At 36.2% G+C, this 23,037-nt stretch overlaps 1 protein-coding gene and 1 pseudogene across 12 annotated transcripts in view; one reads left to right on the top strand and one right to left on the bottom strand.

Moving 5' to 3' along the window:
* Positions 1-23,037, bottom strand: part of TASP1 (taspase 1) — a 281,144-nt gene that overhangs the window by 195,062 nt on the left and 63,045 nt on the right. For all 12 annotated transcript variants that reach the window (XR_199566.3, XR_006606287.1, XR_006606286.1 and 9 more), the window contains one exon: positions 14,289-14,368. Coding sequence is in view for 6 of the 12 variants with exons in the window: in XM_045078421.1 (XP_044934356.1) it covers positions 14,289-14,368 (80 nt within the window). In the remaining 6 variants the exon portion in view is untranslated. The remainder of the gene's footprint in view (positions 1-14,288; positions 14,369-23,037) is intronic.
* On the top strand, positions 9,680-11,266 carry LOC106005970 (annotated as a pseudogene).

A 23,037-nucleotide genomic window follows, 5' to 3' on the forward strand; every position in this document is an offset into this window, starting at 1 on the left:
AAAAAAAAATTACAAAATACATGAGAAATGAACTACCAAAAATAACAGACTAAAAGCCAGCCAAATATAAGAAAGGATAACATGACCTATAATGGCCTCAAATAATGAAATAATCAGATATAGAATGTAAAACATGTTTATCCTCACAGAAATTAAGAAAAAATATATTGAAAATATAATTAAGGCATAAAAAATGATAAAATGATAAAATGACTGGGCAGACAAGAAAAATGGAGCTTCTAAAGATAAGAAATATAATAATTAAAAATTTTAAACTTGACATATAGATTTCAACAGCCAATTAGATTCAGCTGATAAAAGAGAAATTATAAACTAGAATACAATGCTAAAGAGATAGAGTTTTCTGATTGTGGCAGACTAAATTATTCAGAGTAATTCTCCTACTTAATTTACTAAAAATGTTGGATAAAATATTAAGAAATATCATCTTAAAAACATTAGAACCCTTATAAAAAGTACCAAGCTAAATTCTGGGGTAAACCGAGGACTAATGCTGTTATTATTGCACTACAAGCATTTGCCAACACTAGCACACATGAGTTCGGTTAAATAGCATCAAAGAGAGACATAAGTCAAGCCCAGAGCCCATCAGAGGTGGGAGTTTCATAAGACACACTTCCCACAAAATGCTGGGGACTGAAAGAGCTAATGCTCCCATAATAGAGCTGATTCAGAACTATGCAAGTCCACTTAGTCCACTCCTACCTTCTATCTCAACACCAAGTACATTGAGCAAGACTGTCTTGGATCTAGGGGGGAAAAGAATGAGGAGGAGGAAAAGGATAGGGATAAGAGGACTTAGAAAGAGAAAAAAAATACCCCTGAGAAGTCCAGAGTTGACTGGAGCACTTGCATAGAGATCTGCAAACACGTAGTCTGGGTGGGTCAGGGAATGTTAAACTTCAAATTAAGTTTAAGTAGATTCTGATTAATGGCGTGTAAAATAATGGAAAATATATATATTTGTCTCTTCCCTTAGTTCCTAGGAAAGATCTCTTAAAATCCTCATAATTTCCTAAATTATAACAGCACTAGGACCATCTTTTGTTCTACTGTTTGGTCATTGACCACAGTTTCTAACAGAGCTCCTAAATCCCTTGGCATTCCTTGGTTGATACGAATGTCTTTTGCTTTAATGAGGCAACTCTCTTAGTGGGCTCCCAGATAGCATCAGCAAGAAGACTAGTCACCAGAAAGACTAAACCATGATTAAAATCTTGAAATTTTCAGCCCCATCCCCATCCACTGGGAAGGATGGAAGTACTGGCAATTGAGCTAAAGAGTATGCATGCCTACATGATGAAACCTCCGCAAAAATTCCAAAAGTACAAGGTCTGGGGAGTTCCCAGGTAGCTAAGCATACATGTCAGGAAGATGATACAAGTTAACTGAACCCAAGAATGGGGTCACGGGAACCTCTGATTTATAGCCAGTTGGTCAGAAGCATAAGTGACAACCTAGACTTTCAACCGGTATCTAAAGAGGAGGTGGCAGATTTATGAGACAAATTCTAACTCCAGCTGGAGTCAGTATTGAACTTAATTGTAGGACACCCAGATGGCATCAAAGAATTGCTTGGTGTAGAAACCCACACATCTGGTGTCAAAAGTGGTGTTAGAGAGGTGTTTTTATTGTTTGTTTGTTTGTTTGTTTGTTTGTATTTTATTTGAGAGAGAGCATGCACACAAGTGGGGGGCAGGGCAGAGGGAGAAGCAGACTTCCCAATGAGCAGGGAGCCTGACATGGGGCTCGATTCCAGGGCCCCAAGATGATGACCTGAACCAAAGGCAGATACTTAACCAACTGAGCCACTGAAGTGCCCCGATGTAGAGAGTTCTGAGTATGACAGCAGTATGAGAGTAAAGAACAGAAGAGTGTTTTTCATATAAACAGTACACATATAACTGGCAAAAATAAATGCAAAAAATAGTATCTAGACAAAAATGCCTCCATCCTAGGCCATGGTGAAACTACACAAATAATTATTCAAGGGCCATGATAAGCACACAGTCAAAGATAATCAGGCACAAAAAAAAAAAGGGGGGGGGGGCACCATAAATGAGAACATGCAGGAAAAATATTCTAATTTGGATCTCAGATACTAGAATTATCAGGCATAAATATGAAACAAGTACACTTCTAATGATTAAAAAAGATTTTAAAAACATGAAAAACATCTACAATTCATACCATAAACTAAAAGAAACCAGGCTCTTAAAAAACAAAACAAAAACAGAACTCCTAGAAATGAAAAGATAACCAAAAGGAAGACCTCAGTGTACATGTTTGGTAGCTGATAGGATAGAGAAAAAAGAGCTGCTAAATTAGAAGACTAATCAGAAAAAAGTTAGCCAGAATGTAGCTAAAGGAGATTAAATGGAACTAGAGGTATTATGATAAGTGAAGTAAGACAATCAGAGAAAGAAAATTATCATATGATCTCACTATATGCGGAATTTACAAAACAAGGCAGAGGATCATAGGGGAAGAGAGGAAACAATGAAACAAAGTGAAACCAGAAAGGGACACAGCCATAAGAGACTCTTAAACTTAGGATACAAACTGAGGGTTGCTGGAGGGGAGAAGGCTGGGGGGATGAGATGGCTGGGTGATGGACACTGGGGACAGTATGTGTTGTGATGAGCACAGGGTATTGTGTAAGACTGATGAATCACAGACCTGTATCCTGAAACAAAGAATACATTATATGATAAATTTTAAAATATTCAAAAAATAAAATAAAAGAGATAAAATGATAGAAAACACAGAAGAAACATTAAGAAATAGGGTAGATAATGTGAAAAGGTCTAATATTGTGTTTAATCAGAATTTCAAAGGTGAAAGTAAAAGAATAGGATATAAGTAATGTTTTAAAAAACTGATTAAGAGGGACTCCTGTGTGGCTCAGTTGGTTAAGTGTCTGCCTGCAGCTCAGGTCATGATCCCAGGGTCCTGGGATCAAGTCCCACATCAGGCTCCCTTGCTTGGCAGGGAGCGTACTTCTCCCTCTGCCTGCCACTACCCACTGCTTCTGCTCTTTCTCTCTCTCTCTGACAAATAAATAAATAAAAATCTTCCCCAAAAATAAAAAATAAATAAAAAGTGGAATAAGATTTTTCCAAAATTATAAAAGCCATTGTAAACAATATCCATAAATTAAAATCATAAAAGACCATAACAAGATACATTAAGTAAAATAGAATATGAACAATGAAATAGAAAAATCTAAAAATAGCAAAAGGGAAAACAGGTTACCTTCAAATAAGTGACAATTAAAATGACAGCCATCTTTTCAACAGCAAAAAAAGGAAGCCTGAGACAATAGACTAATTACTAACAATGTGCTGAAAAGAAATATGTCCTGATTCAGAACACTATATTCAGTGAAAATATCCTTCAAAAATGAAGGGAAAATAAGAATTGTTTTATATAAACAAGAATGAGCAAATTCATCACCAACAAGACCTGTACTAATGAAAATACTAAAGGGTATTCTTCAGAAACAGAGAAAATAACACAAAGTGGAAGCTGAAAGAAAAAAAGAAGTGGAGGAGATTAAATGCAAAGGAAAAAGTAAATGGGCAAATCTAAATTAAAATTGACTGTTATAAAATAATAATGTTTCCCACTGTTTTAAATGCATACTGAGTTTTAAAATATAAACACAAAAGTTGGGAAGGTGTTAAATGTAGTTCATTCAAGTACTCTATAGTCCTTGAATTGTCTGAGAAGTGATTAAAAAGTACTACCTTCTAATAGACTTGCATAAGTCAATTATGTATGTTGAAATTTCTAGGTTAATTCAAAGAGAATGGTAAAAGAAGTCAATACAGGGTGCCTGGGTGGCCCAGTCAGGTAAGCGTTTGACTCTTGATTTCGACTCAGGTCATGATCCTAGGGTTGTGAGATCAAGCCCTGTGTCAAGCTCTGTGTTAGGTGTGCAACCCCCTTGAGATACTCTCTCCCTCACCCTCTGCCCCTCCCCTTGCTCTCTCTCTCTCTCTCTCTCTGTGGGGGAAAAAAAAAGGAAATACAAACATATTAATAAAAAAGAAAATGTAATGCTAGAAAATAATACTAAAGAAGGCAAGAAATGAGATATAGAAGGAAGCATATGGGGGACAATTTCCCACCATGTGGGACAAATAAGAAACAAAGAATAAAAGAGAAAATTCAAATCCAAATATATGAGTAACTGAATGAAACATAAATGGACTAAATGAACCAATTAAAATACAAAGATCACCCAAAAAATGTTTAAATGTATGTGCTGCTTCTAAGAGAAACATCTTAAATATAAGAATACACAGAAAGACTGAAAACAAAAAGAAAGATATACATGCAAACACTAACCAAAGGAAGCTATTGTGGTTATTCTTTTTATTTCTTTTTTCTTTTTTCTTTTTTTTTTTTTTTTTTTGAGAGAAAGAGAGTGTAAGTGGAGGGGGGAGAGGCAAATGGAAAGAGAAAGAGAGAATCTTAAGCAGTCCCTACATCCAGTATGGAGCCAATGAGGGGCTCAATCTCATGACCCTGAGATCATGACTTGAGCCAAAATCAAGAGTCAGATGCTTAATTGACTGAGCCACCCAGGCACCCCTACAGTTATTTTAGTATCAAACAAGTAGACTTCAAGGCAGCAAGCATTACTAGATTTGGAATGCTATTTCTTTAAAATAAAAAGGTCAATGAACCAGATTTTTGTGGGGCTGTTAACACATCCAAGTAAATATATGGCAACTAAAGCAAAAGAAAACAAAATTAAGTTCTTTCATAACTATCATTATTCACAAGTAAGATGCTTATGAATTTAGAAATCAATGAGAATCTACATATAGATTATTAGGATTAATAAAAGGGTTTAGTAATAAAGCTACACAAATATATGTGTATATGTATATATAAACATATGCACATATAAACAAACATACATATATGAAATACAATTATATTTATTGGCAAAAAACATTTTGAAAAATACTTTGGCATCATCTGGTAAAGATGAAGATAGGCAGACACTGATTCAGAAATTCTACCACAGTGCATGTATTTAGAGAAAGCCAACTGATACAGAATATAAGTACTAGAAAACTTGTAAGTGTATTAGAATGCCAACATAATTGTCTACCTACAGGAGGTATGTCTACAAGAGTTCACAATAAATGGGTTAAAGAAGCAAAATGGAGAGATTATTTCTAATACCAGCCAAAACTGTAAAATACCCAATAATAAACTAATCACAAAGTCTCAAAACAATACTGTAGTAATGACATAGAAATGAACCAAAAAAAAAAAAAAAGTTAATGGAATTAAACATCAAGTTCAGAAACAAATTCATGTATATTCTAATGGAATTTGAGAAAAACCGTGATATTTAATACCAGTAGTAAATAAATATGTTATTCAATAAGCTGTCTTGACATAATGTTATCTATTTGGAAAAATAAATTAGATTCCTACCTCATGCTATACATAAAAATGAAATCTTAAAGTATTAATGATTTAATATATAAAATCTAAAAGAAGGGGAGCCAAAAAAAAACCCATCACACAACAATATAGGCATATATATCGGGTTTTTTTGAAAGAGATTTTATTTTTTAGTTTAACTGGTTTTAATTTGAAAATAGTAGATTTTCCATAAAATGTTATCAAAGCCAGAATCTGTTAAAATCTTTTTAAAATGTTAAAATAATCTGTTGGCTGATACAATTATATAAGATTCAAAATGCCCATAAGGCAAAAAACATATACAAAGGTAATGAGAACTTAAATTTTTTAAGTATAAGCAGATAGCTATGAGACAGGATTAATATCTTTAAATCAGAATGATAAAATACAAAACTAATAAGATGGAGTTAGAGAGAAGATGGCCAAGTAGGAAATGCCAGGAATCCATCTCTCCATCTAAAGAATAATTGCTCTGCCAGAATTTAATGCAAATGTTATGGAACTCTGGAGTTTATTTAAGGCTGTAACTCTCAAATGAAGGCTTGAAGTAAACTGTCACTAGTCAGGGTAAACTTTAGCTCTTACTGCAGTAGCATCTACCCATTCCCCATCCCCATCCTTCTGGCAGACAGCCATGCATGTATTCCTAGAGTAGACCGCACACAGCCTGTGAGTGCCAGCTTGGGCAATAAAGACCCTGTCCTCCAAATACAAGATATGTACTCTGATTGCTTCTTGCTGGTATTGGTCACAGGTGCAGATACAGAGGTGGGCAGCCATTGCTGCAATGCCCTCCCTCTCCAGATGAATTGACTTCCAGGGAATTTAAAAGGTTGAAGCTTTTTCCCCACCTTCAACTTTTCTCTTTTTCCCTTTGGGAAAATTTTAAGGAGATATACAAATGGCCGATAAGCACATGAGAAATGTTTAACATCATAATCATTAGGGAATACAAACCAAAACCACAATTAAATGCTACTTCACACCCATTAGAATGATTGTTATTTACAGAAAATAAATAGGTTGCAAGTGTTGGTAGGGATACGGAGAAAGTGGAACCCTTGTACACTACTATTGGGAATTTAAAATGGTGTTGCCAATGGTAGTCCTTGCGCAAACTGAAAACAGAATTACCAGAAAATCCAGTCATTTTATTTCACAGTTCTCAAAAGGATTGAAAGTAGGGATTCTAACAGATATTTGTACATCCGTGTTCACAGCAGCAGTATACAGTGGCCAAAGGTTGGCAGCAACCTAAGTATCCATCAAGAGGTAAATGGATAAACAAAATGTGGGATATATATTGTGGAATATTTTTCAGCCTTAAAAAGAAATTTTTTTTTTAAACTAGGCTCCACACCCACCCAATGTAGGGCTTGAACTCACGACCCTGAGATCAAAACCTGAGCTGAGATTAAGAGTTGAATGCTTAACTGACTGAGCCACCCATGTGCCCCACAGCCTTAAAAAGAAATTCTGACAGATGCTACAACATGCGTGAACCTTGAGGATATCATGCTAAATGAAAAAAGCCAGTCATAAAGGGACAGATAATGCATGGTTCCACTTACATGAGGTAACTACAGCAGTAGTTTTATTTTAATTTTTAATTTTTTATTTTAATGATGGAGAACAGAATTGTGGTTGCCAGAAGCTAAATTGCCAGGGGCTAAATGGAGGGAATTACTGTTTAATAAGTACAGAGTTTTACTTTTGCAAGATATAAAGGGCTCTATAGAAGGATGGTAGTGATGGTTGCACAGAAATATGAGTATAATTAAGGCCACTGAACTGTACCATTAAAAAATATTTAGGAGCACCTCAGTGGGTTAAGCCTCTGCCTTCAGCTCAGGTCATGGTCTCAGGGTCCTGGGATCAAGCCCCACATCTCTCTCTCTGCCTCCTTGTGATCTCTCTCTCTCTCTGTGTCAAATAAATAAATAAAATCTTTTTAACAAAATGTTTAAGATGATACATTTTATGTTATGTGTATTTGGTCAAAACATTCAAAAAGAATTACAGAAAAAAATGTACACAAATGTTTATAGCCGAATTACTTATAGCGACCCAAAACTGGAAACAATCCAGATATCTTTCAATGGGCAAATGGTTAAACAGTGACAGACCCATAGCATGGGTTACTTAGCAATAAAATGGAACAAGCTATTAATAAATACAACCACCTGGATGACTCTCCAGAGAACTACACTGAATTACTAAAAAGCTTGTTCCTAAAAGGTTATATACTGTATGATGCCATTCATATAGCATTCTTGAAAAAGCGAAATTATACTAATGGAGAATAGATCAGTGGCTGACAGGGGTTAAGGAAGGCATGGAGATGAGTAGGTATGACTATTAAAAGGCAAACTGGGTTATTCTTGTGAAGATACAAGTGTTCTGTATCTTGACTAAATCAACGTCAATATCCCAAACATAATATTACACTATAGTTCTACAAGATTATTACCATTGGAGAAAACCGAGCAAAGGATCCACAGGGATCTCTTGGCATTACTTCTTTTAACTGCATGTGAATTTATAACTATCTAAAAATAAAAAACTTACAACAGACCACTGGGTGTTATGCGCAACTAATGAATCACTGAACACTACATCAAAAACTAATGATGTGGGCACCTGGATGGCTCAGTGGGTTAAAGCCTCTGCCTTCGGCTCAGGTCGTGATCCCAGGGTCCTGGGATCGAGCCCCACATCGGGCTCTCTGCTCCGCAGGAGGCCTGCTTCCTCCTTTCTCTTTGCCTGCCTCTCTGCCTGCCTGTGATCTCTGTCTGTTAAATAAATAAAATCTTTAAAAAAAAAAAACTAATGATGTATCACAGTGGCTAACTGAACATAATAAAAAAATAAATAAAAATAAAATACTTGAAATAATAAATAAATAAGTATAAGGAAAAAAACCTTAAAACAGCATTAACTAGCCATACTAAAGAGTGAAGTATTGATATATCACATACCAGTTATCACAAAAATCTAAAATTAGTACACAAAATGTTTTATCAATCATGCTGTCTTTCAAAGTATCCTACTCAAAGGCAGAAAAACTGTAAGACCAGAATCCAGCCAACAGAAAAGAAAATAGGATTCTTTGTAGCAGAATCACACCCATAAACTGAAAGGATAGAACAAAGTCTGCCATCTACTCTTTACTTATATTTAAACATATACATACCATTTAGTTGACGCAGATTTTGAGAAATACTTTGTGTAGAAAAGACAAAGTTTCAAGGTTGAGACTTTTGAATAAAATCCTAGAAAGGACTTATCTTGGGAAGAAAGACCACAGGCTAGTACTAAGGTTTAACTCTAAGTTTAAAAACAAAACTGAAATAGACTTACTCTCACAAAGCCTAAAAACCAGGCTATGACAAACACTCTATGATTCCACTTCAAGGAGCTACATAGAATAGGCAAAGTCATAAGAAAGAAAGTAGAATAGAGGCTACCAAGGGTCTAGAGAGAAGGGGGAATGGATAGTTACTGTTTAACAGGTACAGAGCTTTCTGCTTGGGATGATAAAAAAAAGTTACGGAAATGCACAATGATGACAGTTATACAGCACTGAATATACTTAGAACCACTGAATTATATACATAATACTGTTAAAATAGTAAATTTTATGTTATATATATATATATATATATATATATATATATATATATTTTACCACAATAAAAGAAAGGGAAAAAAAGGTGCTAAAAGAAAAAAATCTGACCATGTGGAAGTCTGTATTCGACAAGAAATTATACTTTAAAAGTAAAGACAAAAATAAAGGGTTTTTTTCAGATAACAAGCTGATTTTTCACCACTATACTTACCACATTACCAGAAATGTTTGCTCTAAGCTGAAAGGAATAATGCCAGGCAGAAATTCACATCTACATACGGGAATGAAATATTAAGTATGTGAGAAACTATGTCAAAGACTATTTTAGAATAAACCTGGGAAAGACATTCTAAAAACTTCTGGAACAATGAAAAGGGATAAAAACCTACCAATGACACCTGCCCAAACCACAAAGGTAATCAAGTTTAAAAAATCGCACTGGCCAGCTGCACAAGCCACACCGTCTTTGGGGTGACCCATGGTGGCCGTTTTGAGGACAGCTAACCTGCAGTCTGCACATCCCAGACCGCCTCCCACGGAAGCCTGAGCCAGCCACCTTTCTCCCTTCGTCTCATAACCATGCCCACCAATGAGAATGCTAATTCACCAGTTGCCCGCCTTAACAGATTCAAGAACAAGGGGAAAGACAGTACAGAAATGAGGCGGTGTCGAATAGAAGTTAATGTGGAGCTGAGGAAAGCTAAGAAGGATGACCCAATGCTGAAAAGGGGAAACGTAAGCTCGTTTCCTGATGATGCTACCTCTCCACTGCAGGAAAACCGCAACAACCAGGCACTGTAAATTGGTCTGTTGATGACTTTGTCAAAGGCATAAACAGCAACAGTTTGGAAAGCCAGCTCCAGGCTACTCGAGCTGCTAGGAAACTGCTTTCTAGGGAAAAGCAGCCCCCCATAGACAACATAATCTGGGCTGGATTGGTTCCAAAATTTGTGTCCTTCTTGGGCAGAACTGATGGTAGTCCCGTTCAGTTTGAATCTGCTTTGGCTTTCACTAACACTGTTTTGGGGACATTAGAACAGACCAAGGTTGTGGTAGATGGAGGTGCTAGGCCAGCATTCATTTCTCTGTTGGCATCTTCCCATGCCCACATCAGCAAACAAGCTGTATGGGCTCTAGGAAACATTGAAAGTGATGATTCAGTTTTTCGAGACTTGGTTATCAAGTATGGTGCAGTTGATCCGCTTTTGGCTCTCCTGTGGTTCCTGATATGTCATCATTAACATGTGGATACTTATGAAACCTTACGTGGACACCTTCAAACCTTTGTCGCAACAAGAATCCTGCACCCCCGTTAGATGCTGTCGAGCAGATTCTTCCTACTTTAGTTTCTCTGCTGCATCACAATGATCCAAAAGTCTTGGCAGATACCTGCTGGGCCATCTCCTACCTTACTGATCATCCAAATGAATAGATTGAAATGGCTGTGGAAACAGGAGTTGTGCCCCAGCTTGTGAAGCTTCCAAGAGCTACTGAATTGCCCATTGTGACTCCTGCACTAAGAGCCATAGTTAATATTGTCACTGGAACAGATGAACAGACTCAGGTTATGATAGATGCAGGAGCACTTGCTGTCTTTCCCAGCCTGCTAACGAACCTCAAAACTAATATTCAGAAGTAAGCCACATGGACAATGTCAAGCATCACAGCTGGCTGCCAGAACCAGATACAGTAAGTTGTGAATCATGGATTAGTACCATTCTTCATTGGTGTTCTCTCTAAGGCAGACTTTAAGACACAAAGGGAAGCTGTCTGGGCTGTGACCAACTATACAAGTGGTGGGACAGTTGAACAGATTGTATACCTCATTCATTGTGGCAAAATAGAACCACTGATGAACCTCTTAACTGCAAAGGATACCAAAATTATTATGGTTATTCTGGATGCCATTTCAAACATCTTTCATATTGCTGAGAAACTAGGTGAAACTGAGAAACTTAGTATAATGATTGAAGAATGTGGAGGTTTGGACAAAATCAAGGCTCTACAAAACCATGAAAATGAGTCTGTATACAAAGCTTCATTAAACTTGATTGAGAAGTATTTCTCTGTAGAGGAAAAGAAGATCAGAATGTTGTGCCAGAAATTACTTCTGAAGGATATACATTCCAGGTTCAGGATAGCATTTCAGGGACCTGTAACTTTTAGCTTATACAGCTGAGGCAGAAAGTTGTTTGTGGTGTGCTCTGTTTGGTAGAAGTTTGTCTTACTGTTTCTCTACTAAAAACTCTTTTTAAATGGGTTTTGTTATTATAGCACTGTTTACAATAAAACTCTACTTGACCTGTTCCAAACTATACAAACTTTATGAAGCTCATCCTCTCAGTGGGTTTCTTATTTCTAAGTGGAATCTCCTCTCTTGCAGTGTCCTGCAAATAAAGATTAAATTCCACCCTTTTCTTTACTTTAAAAAAAAAAAAAAAAAGGTAATCAAGCTTAAAGAACACCATTAAGTACCAGTATACAAGCTAAACTTGACTGAGGATTAGACAAGTGCCCAAATAGGATAGCATTTAAATTTTTTTTAATTAAATAATATTTACAATTTCTCCTCAAATTCACCTAGGTCAATAGTTTTCTTTTTTGTAAAATAAATAAATGTATTAGTCATATATGAATCCCTAGAAATTAAACCAAATAAAAGCCAAAATTACAAATTCATCAGAAATAGAAGATGAAGGGATGCCTGGATGGCTCAGTCAGTTAAGCATCTGCCTTGGGCTCAGGTCATGATCCCAATCCTGGGACCAAGTCCCACATCAGGCTCCTTGCTCAGCAGGAAGCCTGCTTCTCCCTCTAGCCAGCCACTCCCCTGTTCATATACACTGCTCTCTCTTTCTCTGACAAATAAATAAATAAATCTTTTTTTTTTTAAATAGAAGTAGTAGAAGGTTTAGGAGATAAAACTGAAGACATTTCTGAGACAGTAAAACAAGAGAGATTTCAAAAAGGAGAAAAAATAATTTTTGAAAAATATACAAGGGATTGGAGCATAAGATCCAACATCCAATTCACAAAAATTATAAAAATACAATAAAGATAAGGAAGAGATTAATATACAAAATTTTTTTAAGTTCCTCAAAATTAAACTACATGAATTTCCAGATTAAAAGTACTCAGTATTCTGTACTCAGTAAGTACCAGGCATGCTGAATAAAAAAAGACCCATTCTAAGATGCTTCATTGTAATATTAAAAACACAGGGATTAAGGCTTCCTTCCAAAGATGAAAATACACCATAAAGAACTAGGAATCAAAATGCATAAGAGCAAGACTGAAAACTAGAACATAAGAACAATTTCTTCAAAACCTAGGAAAAATAATTTCTAGTCTTGTATATACCAAATAAGGGAATAAAACAAGAGAGAAAAAAAACATGAGATTCAGGAAACAGAGAACTTGGTATTGGAGAGATGAAAAGGAAATCCAATATGATGGTGAGATAAAGACCAGGGATGGGAGTCATGCACCAGGCTTACTGAATACCCAATCTAGACTTGAAGGTGCCAAGTGGCATATCTCCAAGGAAAAACAAAATGGAACTATCAAATGACCAGATTTGACTGTGTGACATAAGAACACTACCTAAATTCCACTGGGAGATTTTAAGGCAGAATCAGTGGGAGGGACTATGAGAATTAGAACTCATACTCCCAGTTTGCCTACCATGAACGTATTTCCCTTCCCTCCAGGCTCTTTAATATTACAATGTTCAGCTACATGAGTCCTCATTTTGAATATAATGTTATTAAAAACTGATCCTTAAGGGCATCTGGGTGGCTCAGTTGGTTAAGCATCTGCCTTTGGCTCAGGTCATGATCCCAGAGTCCTGTGATCGAGCCCCCCATCTGGCACTCTGCTCAGTGGGGAGCTTGCTTCTCCCTTACCCTCTGCCTGCCATTCCCCCTGCTTGTGCTTGCACTCTGACGCTCGCTCTTTCTCTCTCTCTCTTTCTGTCAAATAAACAAAATCTTAAAAAAAAAAAAAAAGATCCTTATTATATACCTGCTATGATATATAATCATTTCTTTTGAATACAACTTGGTTTCCTTGGATTGAATGATTCCCCGTATTTTCAAGATTATTTATACTCATAGGTAACTATGACAAAAAACTAAAATTTAACTTAAAAAACAAGTAGTATATGTTTTCAATATTTGTCTTTTAGGCATAAATATTAGTAGCTATGATTTCATTTTTCAAATAGACATATAAAACACATTCACATATATATATTTATAACTCATTTTTCATTTTTTAAAGTCATTAGAGTTAATCATGATCAGACAGTAGTTCTTGATAACAATTTCTAGTTACTACATAACATTTCATCATATGACAATTTACTTACATTCCTCCCTGTTGGATATAAGATTTTTCCAAAATTTTTGACATTCTTAATAATGCTTACTGAGAACTATATAAATTTTTGTCTATATTTCTAATGTCAAGTTCTTACAAGCAGAATAAGTTTAAGGCTTTGCTCTATATTACTTAGCTGTCCTCCAAAATTTCTGCTAACTTATATTTGTACCTACAATGTATTATATTCGTTTCATCACACACCTATGAGCAGTGATACAGTATTTTTAACTCTCACAAATTAGGAGGGAACAAATTTAACATGTACTCATTTGCATTTCCCAATTAGTTATGTTCTATTATCTATTTACGACTTTTGATCATTTTTCATTTGGGGTATTATTTGTGTGGTTTTTAATTTAATATACTTTTCATAGATTAAAGATATGTATACTTTGTCATATTTATGGTAAGTGGGGTTTTTTTCAGTCTTAACTCTTACATAGTAACACTTTTGTTCTTTATTCTCTTGCACTTGTCCCTAGAAAGGCCTTCCTCAGGTCAAAGATGGATAAATGTTGACCTGTGCTTTCTTCTCTCTCTCTGAGGGGGTAGTATTAAGGTTTTACTGTTAGTAATTATTTTAAGTAACCTAAAAGGGATCCTTTAGCAATACTTCTATAAAACCATAAGAATGGGGGGATCCTCAGGAATATAAAAGTACCTTAAAATCAAATAACTTTAACTCTAAATAGTTCAACATATAAGCTTCCTTTTTTATATATCAGAGTACTATGTGGATTAAAGCAATGTAACACTTCCAGGTACATATGCTAATACAGCTTAATTTTGAAAAATTTTTACTCACTTGTGGTCATGATGTTAGGAGGGCAAGAGGGTATTCCGTGATCTACTGCCCATCTGTAGGCTCCTTCTCCAACTAAAAAGCTAATAACAGAAAATTATTCTTTTAAAAATTCAGTATCATCTTCTCCTACAAATTCAATAAATATAAATCATGTAAGGCAACTGAAAAAATGTCTGGCACAGAGATATAATTGTAGGTTTACCTCAAAATAATAATATGGCCATATGTCCCAAATTTTAAAATTTTCTCCAAGTTAGAAATTTTACAATTGAAAGTGGTACAATTTCATTTGCAATAACCAACAACTAAAAGTTGGCAAAATTCAACACAAGAAGTAAATGGTTGATTTCCCAGTGGAAAATATTAAGATTTATCTTGGATCACTATGGCCACAAGATCTATTTAATAAGGTTAAGAATTAAAGTTTCAGTAAACGTTTTCAGATTTGGTGATCTTGCCTACTATAACAACTGGGTCTACTCAAAATGAGTGGGTACATCTAGAGATGCCCCAAAACAATGAGATGTACTTACATTTGCAAGACGTGATACCCCAAAAATATACAAATGACCTATATATATGACCCTTAAATCATTTCTACTATGGTAAGTACTATGGTGTGTACCAAAAGTAATTTTTTAAGCCCTAAACTTCAAGTTTTAACATAAAGAAGTAAATAAAAGGATACTGTTCACTAACTGTAAAAAACTTATTTTCAAAGATTTCAAATAGCATTCAGGATAATTAACCACTCCATTCATTCCCTAACACAGTAACAGCAAGCAGTTACCATAATAATCAATCACTTCATCTCCTTCCATAGCCAACTTCTTAAAGATCTGAACCAGCTAGTAATAGATTTCCTTGAACTTGTTTATGCCTGCTCATTAGTTTTCTGATCTCTATTTTTTGTTTCTGTTCTTCTAATCATCCCAACACTAAAACTCAAAGTAATGCACATTGAAGTCTTTAGATTCATTTGTTAATAAGACCAGTGACAGACTGGAAAACAAAATCTAAGGAGCCACTCAAACACATCCAATAGTTCTAGTGAGAAACTAAATAGTTAAGTCCAATAACTATTTTTCCAATATACATAAAGGTAGGAGGCACTGAAAAAAGAGAGGGCCAACAAGAATAAACAACTTTACCCCTTCAAACTTCTATTTTTGTTTAATTCTAAAGGATTCTGAAAGTAGAAAATAGTTTGTCCTATTCCTCCATCAAATGAAACCACATAGAAAATGAAAAGAAAAGCCATCATATAAAGTTCAAATGGAAGAAAAACTGAAATAGAAACTTGAATACGAGTTGAGCCATCCTGATGGCATTTTTAGCACTTCCTTCTTCTAGAAAAGGAATGTAATATAAGAAATAACTTCTCTTCATGTGAAGATGTAAAAGATATGCTGAAGTAGTATATTAAATGATCAGAACAGAATTTTGAAGCTAAATCTTAGCATGCCCATTGGTCATCTTGGGTCCAATCCCAGTATCAGGAATTAATGGCATTTTACAAAATATTTTTAGTTTTGGGGGTCTGGGGGGCTCATTCATTAAGCATCTGCCTTCGGTTCAGGTCATGATCACAGGGTCCTTGGATCCAACCCCTCATCAGGCTCCCTGCTCAGCGGGAAGTCTGCTTCTCCCATTCCCCCTGCTTGTGTTCCCTCTCTTGCTATGTTTCTCTCTGTCAACTAAATAAATAAAATCTGGGCGCCTGAGTGGCTCAGTGGGTTAAGCTGCTGCCTTCAGCTCAGGTCATGATCTCAGGGTCCTGGGATCGAGTCCCACATCGGGCTCTCTGCTCAGCAGGGAGCCTGCTTTCTCCTCTATCTCTCTCTGCCTGCCTCTCTGCCTACTTGTGATCTCTCTCTGTCAAATAAATAAATAAAATCTTTAAAAAAATAATAATAATAAATAAATAAATAAATAAAATCTTTGTTAAAATAAAATATTTTTAGTTTTAGTTTTCATTTCTTAAAGACATTGCTTTTAAATTAAATTAATTTGCCATTGGCTGCTATGCAAGTTTTTAAAATAGTTGAGGCATTTTACAATATTCATGGGAATTTGACTATATGGTTCCCATCTTATGGATAAGAATATTGAATATCTGACCTTTTCTTCCTATCAAAAACTACCTCTCTAGTAGTTAATAATCACACAAAATGGCATATAAGTGCTTTTGAAATCATTTTTTAAATTCTGAAAAGCTACATGATACTAACATGCCCAAAAAATCACTTTCTAGAACATTAAATGCAGTATCATTCACATTTGTCACAGTCTTAATGACTCTCCAAGGAGAAAACTTAGAAATTTTGTCTCATTCAAGTTAGGAAATCCCATCGACTCTACCTTTGTAATATATCCAGAAGGTGACCACTTCTCACCTCCTCTCCTGCTACCACCTTTGTCTAAACCGCCATCATCTGTTACCTGAACTGTTGCAATGGACTCATTACTTTCACGTACGCCTTGCTTTTTGCTCCCTGCCCCAGTCTATGCTCACTAGCCACCGACTTCCTTGTAAAACATAAGTCAGACAATGACATTCCTCTTTTCAAAATCTGCACAATCCTGGAGTTTGAATGAGAATCCTAAGTGATGTGATCCTTCCCGCTCCCTCCTTACTTCATCTCTTAGTCTTCTTGCTCCCTGGCTTACTTTACTCCAGCCTCCCCAAAACACAAATATGCCAAGGGGACTACTAGTCTCAAGGCCTTCACCCTGAATGTTCCCTCTATCAGTCTCATCCTTTTTTCCCAAGCGGCAAGTTTCCTCAACTGCTCAAAAGTGTCCCCTTAATGAGACCTATGTAAAAATATACCCAACTACCTACTCAGGACTCTCAATCCCTGCCATTTTGCTCTTTCCACGTTTTTCTTTTTTCTATCTTCTAACATACTAGACACTTTATAATTTACATATTATGCCTCTTGTTTACTTCTACCTTCCCCAAAGAAACTGTAAGTGTCATAAGAATGGGAATCTTTTTTCACTGACATATCCAAGCATATGTGACAGTGCCTATAGCATACTAAGCATCAAATAAACATAGGCAAGATATTAAACAAATAATAATAAACTAGGGTGGCCCTGTCAATATTCCTTAAGGGACAACATTTTCCTTGTGTTATACCCAATTTAATTTACATTAAAACAAGTCCAACATGATGTAAAACAAAAAGCAATGACACTCTACTGAGGGCAGCCCTGAGATGGGGTTATTGAAACCTTCAACAGGCCATTGCTTCTTGTTTGCTGCAGCAAACACTAGCACAGCCAAGCTTCCCAGAAAGAGTTATTTGGCCAAATATGAGATGTGAACTGCAACCTCATGGATGGCAATCACCCATTTTCAAGGAATCATGACTCCATAATTAGTCTAAAAATGTCTCATTCTGTGATTTAGAAAGCTCTCAAGAAAGCTCAGGGATCCCAATAATCAAAATACATTATTCTGGATGATAAAGACACAAGAGAAAATGAGAGCTGCTTCTTTGGACTTAAAAACTGATTTCTAGGGCACCTGGGTGGCTCAGTTGGTTAAGCAACTGCCTTTGGCTCAGGTCATGATCCTAGAGTCCCAGGATCGAGTCCTGCATCAGGCTCCCTGCTCGGCAGGGAGTCTGCTTCTCCTGCTGACCTCTCTCCTCTGATGCTCTCTCTTTCTCTCATTCTCTCTCTCTCTCAAATAAATAAATCTTTAAAAAAAAAACTGATTTCTATCTATTTTACCTATCGCTTCCTTATTCATCATAAATATAAAAAATTGAGGAAAGACAAATTAGTACTACTGATCACTTAAAGCTTACAGACTTATAATGTGCAAATAAAGGGGAACTTGCTGTATTTAGAAATAACATACCAACCAAATTAAATAATCAGAATTTAACGCTTTAAATTTTTATTTATTTTTTTTTAAGATTTTATTTATTTATTTGACAGAGATCACAAGTAGGCAGAGAGGCAGGCAGAGAGAGAGGAAGGGAAGCAGGCCCCCTGCTGAGCAGAGAGCCCGACGTGGGACTCGATCCCAGAACCCTGAGATCATGACCTGAGCCGAAGGCAACGGCTTAACCCACTGAGCCACCCAGGCACCCTTTAATTTTTTTTTTTTTAATTTGAACTTTTTTACATCTAAAAAGTTACTTTTTGGACACCTGAGTGGCTCAGTCCATAAACATCTGCCTGTGGCTCAGCTCATGATCCTGGGATCAAGTTCCACATCAGAGTCCTTGCTCGGTGGGAAGCCTGCTTCTCCCTCTGCCTGCAGCTCCCCCTGCTTGTGTGCTCTTTCTCTCTCTTTCTCTTTCTCTAACAAATAAATAAATAATCTTTAAAAATAAATAAACAAATAAAATTAAAAATGATTTTTTTAAAAAACAGAACCTCAGGCTAAGCAATTGACATATAAAAAGATGAACCATCTTTAGAATTGAAATAGATCTCATCAATGTTCACATTTCTCTGGCTGTCTTATAAAATTTTTTCTACTATTGTTATTTTGATTTTTAAACTTTGGTTTAAACAGGAATCCATCTAAATCTCTATCTTATGATTAGTTAATAGATCTCTTACATTTCTTTTAATCTTGCATTTTGAATTGTCTTTTCTTTTTTTTAATTGTCTTTTCACATTCATACAACAAAAGTAGTACAAGTTTGAGTTAATTTATGAAATATAATAGATTAAATAGTACTTTAAAATAAATAATGTACCAAAAACTAAATTTGCTTCTGAAAAAAATCCTAGGGTCTAATGAGCACCTTAAGGTTTAATTTATACTAAACATAAAATAATGTTTGTCTAGCTCTCCCTTTTCATCCAAAAGAAACATAATTTACAGAAATTATAACTTCTATATTAGGAGTCAGCACAAAGTTTTTCTGTAAAGGGCCAGATAGCAAATAAGACGGCTTTGTAACCATAATGTTTCTTTTGCAATAACTCTATTTGGCCTTTGCAGGGCACAAGCCATAGATGATACATACACAAATGGATATGGCTGTGTCCCAATTAAACTTCATTTACAAAAGCAAACAGCAGAACAGATTTGGCCCATAGTTTGCCAATTCCTGTTCTAAATAATAATGCCTATCAAAGCTGTACCCTCCCTATCATAATGGAAAAAGATTCAAGCTACACTTTTTATAAATAAAATAAAGAAATGGGTAAATGTGACACAGTTTATGATGGTAGTCCCATCAGTTTATAAAGACACCAAATACTCCATAAATCTAACCAAACACAAATACTTAAACAATACAACACATCATGGTGGCTATAACCAAAAACTAAGGTATGCAGATAAATGAATTTTTTATTTAAACACTTCTTAGAAACACCTATTGTATGTAATACATTGCTGTCTCCAAAAAGTCTTGATAGATAACACCACAGGACCAAGATTTCTAAGTGTTCCATCTGCTTTTGACACTTTTTGTACCTTTATGCCTGGCTCACAGAAAATGAGTAATAAATATTTGCTGAGTGAAGGGGAAGTGAATGAATAATTGAATGGGTATAAACAGTTACTTCTCATTATTATAAAAGGATTCCATTTTCCCTTTACTTCTAATCTGCTGCTTCTAATGTGATATGAAAGGACTCCCAAATTTTCTAATAGCTTAAAAGTGGTCAAGTAAGGGACTCAGTTTCATTACCTGCAAAATGTGTCTTAAATCACTGTGTAATTTTTATGAGTTAATGCATGCAAAACATATAAAACAGTGCCTGATATAGTGTACAAACATAATAAATGTTAGCTATTACCCTTACAGAAATTAGATAACTGGACATATTAGGGTAATATGAAAATAAGCTCAAGGTAAAAAATTATAAATTTGGTTTTGTTGATTTAGGACACTCAAGGAATTTTTTTCTCAATTACTGCAGGTATACAATAAACTTCGAGGAAGTTTTCTGCTTCTGGACAAAATGGAATAACAGGGAACAAATTTACACTCTTGTCTGAAGATACTGTTTTGAAAATCAGACAAAATATAGGAAAAACAGTTTTCAGTAGGCAACATAAGGGCAGTGATCCTTGAGAGAAAGGAAACAAAACAGGTAAACTCTTGAGGGACCCAGCCTTCTGCCTAGAGGGGTTCCAACGCACAGCACAGCAGCTTCTTAGTTGAAGAGAAAGACCTTGCCATCTGGAAAAGCCGAGACAGCTAAGGTTCACAGGGCAGAGTACCCAAGATGAGAGAGTTGCACAGAAAAAGAACTCTAACATCTGCACAGTCCCCTGTGCATATGAAGTAGTCAGACTACTTCAGCTGAATAGAGATCAGTGTATGTGTAATAGGAAATCACCCAAAATCTGGGAAATAATACCACAAAAGTTTTAGAGGAAAAAAAGCTCCAACTTCACAAAGAGATAGGAGCAGCTCAGCTCCTGTTCCCATCAAAATAAGAAACCTCATTCTAAATACATTTGTTACAGTATACAGAAGAGTTTTACCCAATAGCAAAGCAAAATTAGCTCAAGGCTAAATGCTTCTTTAGTCGCATGTAACAAAGTATAAAGAAGATTTGAAAGGATGAACCTGTCTCTAAATAATCAAACCCTAGAATAAAGCTCAAAAATATTTATTAAAGTTTTAAAAGATCTGGCACCAAATAAGGTAAAACTCACAAAACGTCTATGCAATAAAAAATTACAAAGCATGCAAAGAAGCAAGGAAATGCAGCCAATAAAGAAGAGAAAATATTTCAAATGAAAACTCAGAAATGACAAAGATGACAGTAAATTAGTAAATAAAGATATGATAACAATTATTACAAATCAATTCATATGTTCAAGAAGCTACAGGAAAAATTAAATATGTTAGGGACACTTGGTTGGTTGAGGAGTCTGCCTTTGGCTCGGGTCACAATCATAGGGTCTAGAGATCACATCCCACACTGGTGTCCTTGCTCAGTGGGGAGGCTGTTTCTCCCTCTGCCTGCCACTCCCCCTGCTTGTGTTTGCTCTCTAACTCACTCTCTCTGACAAATTAATTAATTAATTAATAATAAAAATTAAAAAAAACATAAACATGTTGGACCTAATCAATACGGACATTAGTCAGATGTTGGAAATAGAGTTCAGAATGACAATTATAAAGATAATAGCTTGGGGGTGCCTGGGTGGCTCAGTGGATTAAAGCCTCTGACTTCGGCTCAGGTCATGATCCCAGAGTCCTGGGATTGAGCCCCGCGTCGGGCTCTCTGCTCAGAGGGGAGTCTGCTTCCTCCTCTCTCTCTCTGCCTGCCTCTCTGCCTACTTGTGATCTCTCTCTGTCAAATAAATAAATAAAATCTTTTTAAAAAATAAATAAATAATAGCTGGGCTAGAAAAAACACAGAAGATACTAGAGAACCCCTTTCTGGAGAAATAAAAGAACTAAAATCTAACCAAGTCAAAATCAAAAAGGCTATTAATGAAGCGCAATCAAAAATGGAAGCTCTTACTGCTAGCATAAATGAGACAGAAAAGAGAATAAGTGATACAGAAGACCAAATGATGGAGAATAAAAAAGCTAGGAAAAAGAGAGATGAACAACTATTGGATCCCAAGGGGAGAATTCAAGAGATAAGTGATAGCATAAGATGAAACAACATTAGATGAACTGGGATCCCAGAAGAAGGGGGGGGGCGCAGGAGGTACATTGGAGCAAATTATAATAGACAACTTCCATAATTGGGGGGAAGGAAACAGACATCAAAATCCAGGAGGCAGAGAACCTCTCTCAAAATCAATAAAAATAGGTCAACACCTCATCATCTAATAGCAAAACTTACAAGTCTCAGAGACAAAGACAAAATCCTGAAAGCAGCTTGGGACAAGAGTTCTATAGCATACAATGGTAGAAATATGAGATTGGCAGTAGACCTAGACACAGAGACCTGTCAGACCAAAAAGGACTGGCATGATATATTCAGAGCACTACACAAGAAAAATATGCAGCCAAGAATACTATATCCAGCTAGGCTGTCATTGAAAATAGAAGGAGAGATAAAAAGTTTCCAGGACAAACAAAACTAAAATAATTTGCAAACACCAAACCCCCCCTACAGAAAGCATTGAAAGGGGTACTCTAAGCAACGAGAGAACCTAAAAGTAACATAGACCAGAAAGGAACAGAGACAATATACAGTAATATTCACCTTACAAGCAATACAATGGCACTAAATTCATATCTTTCAATAGTTACCCTGAATGTAAATGTGCTAAATGCCCCAATCAAAAGACAGAGGGTATCAGAATGCAAAAAAAAAATAAGACCCAGGAGGAGTCAAGATGGCGGAGAAGTAGCAGGCTGAGACTACTTCAGCTAGCCGGAGATCAGCTAGATAGCTTATCTAAAGATTGCAAATGCCTGAAAATCCATCAGCAGATCGAAGAGAAGAAGAACAGCAATTCTGGAAATAGAAAAACAACCACATTCTGAAAGGTAGGACCGGCGGAGAAGTGAATCCAAAGCGACGGGAAGATAGGGGGGGGGGGGGGGGGGGGGCTCCCGGCAAGTGGCGGAGCAACGGCGCACAGAATCAGGACTTTTAAAAGTCTGTTCCGCTGAGGGACATCGCTCCAGAGGCTAAACCGGGGCGAAGCCCACGCGGGGTCAGCGTGGCCTCAGGTCCCGCAGGGTCACAGAAGGATCGGGGGTGTCTGAGTGTCGCAGAGCTTGCGGGTATTGGAACGGGAAAGCCGGCTACAGAGACAGAGCCAACAGTAAGCTCACAGCTCGGT

Source organism: Mustela putorius, unplaced genomic scaffold (assembly GCF_011764305.1).
Source record: "Mustela putorius furo isolate JIRA1106 unplaced genomic scaffold, ASM1176430v1.1 tig00000253_pilon_pilon_pilon, whole genome shotgun sequence".
Taxonomy (NCBI): Eukaryota; Metazoa; Chordata; class Mammalia; order Carnivora; family Mustelidae; genus Mustela; species Mustela putorius.